Source organism: Crocuta crocuta, unplaced genomic scaffold, assembly GCF_008692635.1.
Source record: "Crocuta crocuta isolate KB4526 unplaced genomic scaffold, BGI_CrCroc_1.0 scaffold68, whole genome shotgun sequence".
In the NCBI taxonomy this organism is placed as follows: Eukaryota; Metazoa; Chordata; class Mammalia; order Carnivora; family Hyaenidae; genus Crocuta; species Crocuta crocuta.
The window spans coordinates 3,266,060-3,272,040 of record NW_027532426.1 but is presented as its reverse complement, the minus strand read 5'-3'; the positions used below and the strand labels follow the sequence as shown (position 1 = coordinate 3,272,040).

Here is a 5,981-nt window from a genome sequence, read left to right as displayed (position 1 = left end):
AAAAAAAAAAAAAAAAAAAGAGAGAGAGAGAGAGAGGGAGGAAGGGAATCCCAGGTGGTGAGAACAGTCAGAACTAGGCCTCAGAGTTATAAAAGTCTACTGCCCAGCCTAAGTACGGAGTTGGAGGGTGGGGGGCAGTCCGGAGGGTGGGAGCGTAGGACAGAAGTACAAAAGAGTGAAGGGAGACAACACAGGAAGACAGGTGACTGGCCTAACACGTTCACATTAACAGTATTAATAAATGACAACTGCTTCTTTTTGTTGAATACCTAGAAGTGGCTGGTGCTTTCTATTATTATATATCATATATCATAAGTTCACCGGGATCATATGTATCACATACATTCTGTTCTGTGCTATTATTTAATACCAGATTGTCACATAAACTGTCATTAATCTGATTTTGCAGAAGAAGTTCAGAGTACCTCGCTCAAGGTCACACAGACAGGATGTGCAGAGTCAGGATTTGCTCCCAGGTCTGTCTGGTGCCCCTATACTGTGCTGTGTGACCCTTCTTATGGACAGCTACCTTGACTAAGGAAGTATTTTCCATCCTTTGCCTCTATCTTAATAATCTGCAAGGAAAGTGTTTCGCTCATTTTATAGAAAAGGAAAATGAAGCTCCAGAGCTATAATAAAGGTCAGAGCCTGGGTTTGAACTTAGATTTGTCCACCATATCAATCTGGACTTGACTAGGCAGGAAATGGGAAGTCCTCTAGGGTTCAAGTCTGGGAATTCACATGTTCAAATGGGACAGAAAGGTATCTTGGAATCAGAATCAAGTAAGGATTGGAAAAGGCAAAATTAAGACGCACTAAGACTGTCTATGGGGCCTTTTTTTTTTTTTTTTAAATGTTTTCTCTATTTCTGAGAGAGAGAGGGAAAGGGACAGTGTGAGCAGGGGACAATCAGAGAGAGAGGGAGACACAGAATCAGAAGCATGCTCCAGGCTCTGAGCTAGCTGTCAGCACAGAGCCTGACGCGGGGCTCAAACCCACAAACCGTGAGATCATGACCTGAGCCGAAGTCGCACGCTCAACCGACTGAGCCACCCAGGCGCCCCATCTATGGGGCCATTCTAATAGTTCAGGTGACACACTGTGGCAGCAGGAATTGAAGAAAGGATAAAGTTAAGAGAATCATACAAGATCTGGCTAAATGACACTTCCTCTGTGAGACCTACCCTGCCTTCCCCAGGCTGAGTTAATTATTCATTCCTCCGTGCATCTCTAGACCCCACATATCACATTCACCTGGGTAACTGTGTACTTACATGCTTGAGTTTTCCACTAGGCTGTGAGCCCCTAGAAGCAAGACACCATCTTATGCATGCTTATGCCCCTAGCACAATGACTTGCATGGAGTGACTGCACAATAAATGCTGGCCAGAGGGATGGATGGCTAGAGAGAGGGACTGAAGGACAGGTAACGCTGGAATAGAGAGAAAAGAGACAGCAAAGCTGTTGTGACTGTGCCAAAGACTCACAGTCTGGAGGATGGGAACGAAGATTCAAGTCAGCTATGGAGGAGGCTATGACCAGACCTTAAAGAGTCTTAAGTACCAGGGAGAGGAGAAGAAACTTGATTTGGTGGGCAAAGGGGAGTAACTAAAAGTTTTGAAGCCTGAAAGGCCATGACTCAAAGCAACGTTGCAGGAAGATGTGCCTTTCCTATATTATCTAGCAAGTTTCTGGGCCGCCCCCTCTGGCCTTCGGCAGAAGTGCACTTGTGGAACGCATGTTCACTCAAGTGTCACGCTAAATACAACATATCTGGATGGCAAATCTGTTGTATCTCACATCATGTAAGTGGTTTCTGGATTATCCACATGATTAACTCCATGAGCCATCGGCATAAATAACAAGGAGGAGAAACAAGCTGAGTGAGAAACTTAGGAGCAGAGAATTCACCCTCCGCTGATCCTACTGGAGATGAAAATTCAGTCGCTAGTTCTCGTCTGGTGAACTTCTGATTCCAGAAGGCTCTACTTCCCTGTGTGACCTTCCTAGGAATTGGAAGGCGTGGGCGGGGCGTGCTGGTTTCCTGACCTGTCCTGAGGTCCTGTGGTTGGCTCAGCAACAGGCTGGCTACACTGACAATCGTGTGTCACCTGCCTCCATCAGAAAACATGTTGTGTTGAAAACCACACTCCCAAGACCAAGGAAGTCCAGGCAGGACCTCAAACCAGAGAGGAAAAAAGCAAGAACAGAGCCACAGGTGCTAACAAATTCACCCTTATGTTTATTCCTCCTTCTGCACCCAGTGGGATTTCTTCTCCTTCTCTTCTCTGTGAGGCAGAAAGGCCTAGCAAAGAGCAAAGTTATGCAAAGGCCTCACTAGACTGGGAATATTTACTGAAGATTTTAAAAGAGGCAGAGCTAGAGAAAAAGGCAGGTAAGAGAGGTTCTGGGTCTGCACTAAGCCAAGAAAATACACGGACAGAATGGGGGTGAAGCGTGGGAGAGTACTGAGCGGACTTAAGAATGAATCTGTCCCTTCCACCATACACAAAAATTAATTCAAAATGGATTACAGACCTAAACATAAGAGCTAAAACTATAAGAGTTTTTCTTAGAAGAAAATATAGGAGGAAATTTTCATTGACCTTGGATAAGGCAAAGCCTCCTTAGATATGACACCAAAAGGGCAAGCAAACAAAGAAAACACATAAATTGGACTTTATCAAAATTAAAAACCGGAGCTTCAAAAGATAGCATCGAGAAAGTAGAAAAGATAATCCAAAGAATGTGAGAAAATATTTGTAAATCATATATCTGATAAAGAACTTGTATCTAAAATACATAAAGAACTCTTACAACTCAAGAATAAAAAGACAACCCAACTAAAAAATGGGCGAAAATGTTTTGAAAGAATGGGCAAAGGATCTTAACAGATGTTTCTCCAAAGACAATATAAAAAAGGCTAATAATAATAAGCGCATGAAAAGATACTCATCATTAGTTATCACGGAAACACAAATCATAATCGATTACGAGGTAACACTTCACACCCACCAGGGTGGCAATAATAAAAAAGACAAAGAATAACAAGTGTTGCCAAAGATGAGGAGAAACTGGAAACCCCCACACCCTGCTGGTGGAAATGTAAAATGGTGTAGTCACTTTGAAGAACAGTCTAGCAGTTTCCTATACGGTTAAATATCATGACCGTCAACTGGTCCTATTCCTCCTGATCACCTGGGTGAATCTTCACACATACCTGGTTCCTAGAATGGCCAACAGGTTATGGACCCAGGTCTGAGACCTCTTGTCTCCACGCCCCTCTCCAAGGCAATCTCTTCCCTAACTCCAGAGCCTCTAAATTGTATTTCATCCACTAAAGCCCTGGTTTTCTCTCTTTGCTAGTCTTCCCCTGACAGATCCAAAGTCTTCCGACTCTTCTCCGTTTCCTTCAGCCTCTGTTTCCTTCCTTCCAAACCCGTGGGCCGCAACTCTTGTCCACGGGAGGAGCTCCTGTGACAACATCAAGTCAAAATCCTCTCTTCCTACCACCTAGAAGTAATCAACCATTTCGGGACAGAATAACCGACTTTTGCTCTCCACAAAGACATAGCATCTCATGCGCCATCGGTCACAGACCATCATGCTCTAAATGCCTAAGTGGGTGAAAGACTAAAGAATCAGAGAAATGTGACAGCTGAAACCTCAGACTGCAAAAAGTGGCACCAGTGGGCTTCTCAAAAAAAGTAACCTCCCAGAAAGGCTAGCAATCCGGCAACAACGATGCAGTCCTGACCCCCTAGGGAACTGCAAGATCTGATACCACTCTTCTTCTGCGGAGATGCCTCCATCTCCCAGATGGGGACCCTAGAGTTTTAGACCTTAACGCAGGCCAAGATGAACGCAATAAAACTTGGAACTAACTGGCCCGCGCTGCTTGGCCTGTCCAGGGAGTGGTGCCCAGAGCCTTTCCCCTGAGGCGCTCGCTCATCACACCCAGAACCAAGTGTCTCAATGCCTTTCCAGCTAGCCCTCAAACTAACTTTCTTCAAGTTAGCAATGAAGGAGGTGACCGCCTAGTCCAAGAAACTAAGAATCACAGATGCCTATCCATCCGCCATTCAGAGGCCCGCTGCCGAACGTCACACACTCCCGAGAACTGGCGTCCAACAAGCACACATACCTGAGCCTACATTCAGCTTCTCCAACAAGACCATTATCCCCATCTGTCCTGGCACTCGGCTGAGAAACAGAATGAGCAACAGGAAGCACGGAAAGTGAGACCTGCCATTCAAGCACCACCAGCAGCTAACACAGCCCATGGTGTCGGACAATGAGCTGCATCTTTTGCCGTGGCCATGGGTGAGCTAATCCTCCACCTGGGGCCTCCATTCCTTCGTGTATGAAATAAGAGACCCAAGGTAGTTAGCTGTAATGTTCCTGCCTCTCAGACCTCCCCCAGTTCTCTACAGAGACAGGATGCTTTCTAGGGAGAAGCAGGCTGTATAGCGAAATTAAGGACTGACTTCCAGGCAGGGACACAAGGTTCACATTTTGATGACCCAGTTTCCCTTGCAATGTTGTCAGATGACCCCTGAAGCAGCAGGAAGCAGTAGAAACACAGTCTGCTGGGCTACTGGCCCAGAGCAGCTTCCAGGGACCTGGGAATTAAACCCGTGCTAGTCCCTACCCTGGCCAGGCCCCTCACCTTACTGAGGTTCCTGAAAACCGTAACCTGCCCAAGACCAAAACGCCAACAAGGACCTCCTCACACGCATGTACTTTTCTGTACTAGATGTAAAGACCTAACACCCTGGCTCAGACTAAGGTTCTTCGATCTCCGGCAGAAAGGCCCCTCTACCAAAGCGAAGCAAAAAGTCTCGCCGGCCCCAGGCCCCTGTGTTGTCATTTGATCTTGCAGACAATTTCAAGGGCTCTGAAAAGTCAGATGCCTCAAGAACTGAAATTCACAGGAAACCAAGCCATCAGCTTCATCTTCCTCATTCCAAACTTCTAGTTGGTGAAGTCGGTGTTTCAGGTCCTTTTACTTCCTCTGCTCACTCCTGGTGTGAGTGCTCCTCTGCTCACTCATAGTGCGAGCGGTCAGAAGGCAAGGAGCAAGTGGTTGGAAAAGAAAAAAAGAAAGACCCTGAACACACAGGGCACAAACAAAAAGTTCTCCGGCTCAAGCACTAATGCTGGGCTCCAACTTCCTGATAGGACAATCTCAAAGCACCCCAAAGGTCCAGGGGACTGCCCTCTCGTCCTAACCACCATCCATTATCACACCCTTCACGACCAGACAACAGAAAGCTCAATAAAAAGAGAAGTCAGTGTCTTTGACATGAACACCACAGGCGAATGCAGGAAGACACATTATTTCTACTAAAGACAGTCCTCCTTATAACCAGGCCTCACCTTCTCTTAAATGGTTACATTCTCTCTTCTCCCTAACCAAGGAAGACCCTGGTAAAGTGTCTGTGGTTCAAGGAAGCCTGTGCTTCTCCAGTTGATACATCTTGTGCAAGAAGAAAAAAAGGAAACCCAGGAAGGATTTCCCGAGTCAGGGGTAAGGAGGTCTGGAGGATGGGAAACTTTAAGCAGCCACACCAACCAAATAACCAGAAACAGAGGAATATTCAGGCAGGCCAATGCCACTTGCCCTGTCAACTGGACAGTGAGCTGGCAGCCGGTTAAAGGAACAAGGGAGGAAACACATGCAACAAACAGGGTGAAGGGATGAAAGCGATTCCGCCGCACCCAGGCCTTCCCCCAGCGCTCCAGGGACTTCCCGAAGCGAGCAAGCCAGGCGCAGGAAGCTAGAGGGGCTGGAGGGAAGGGAGGGGGCGACGGCATACCACCGTCTACCACCGTCGGAGACGCCAGGCCTCGCGTGGCGCTCGGGGAGTGCACACCCGGCCGGGACGGCGTGCAAGGGTGGGGTGGGCGTGCAAGTGGCTTGGCAAGGGGCTGCGGGCGTCACCGGCAGGGCCCGCAGGCCGGGGGCCGGGCCTGCGGGG

General features: G+C 47.5%; 1 protein-coding gene across 2 annotated transcripts in view; it reads right to left on the bottom strand.

Annotated features, from left to right (window-relative positions):
- The window catches only part of PIP4K2B (phosphatidylinositol-5-phosphate 4-kinase type 2 beta), a 23,407-nt gene that overhangs the window by 17,147 nt on the left and 279 nt on the right, over window positions 1-5,981 (bottom strand). Inside the window, exons 2-3 of one of the 2 annotated variants that reach the window (XM_077779194.1) lie at window positions 5,010-5,017; window positions 4,234-4,269 (exon numbers count right to left, since the gene is read on the bottom strand). In XM_077779194.1, coding sequence (XP_077635320.1) covers window positions 4,234-4,269; window positions 5,010-5,017 — 44 coding nt within the window. Of the gene's footprint in view, window positions 1-4,233; window positions 4,270-5,009; window positions 5,018-5,379; window positions 5,466-5,981 lie in introns of those variants that run through there. The other variant, XM_077779193.1, reaches the window with a different exon arrangement.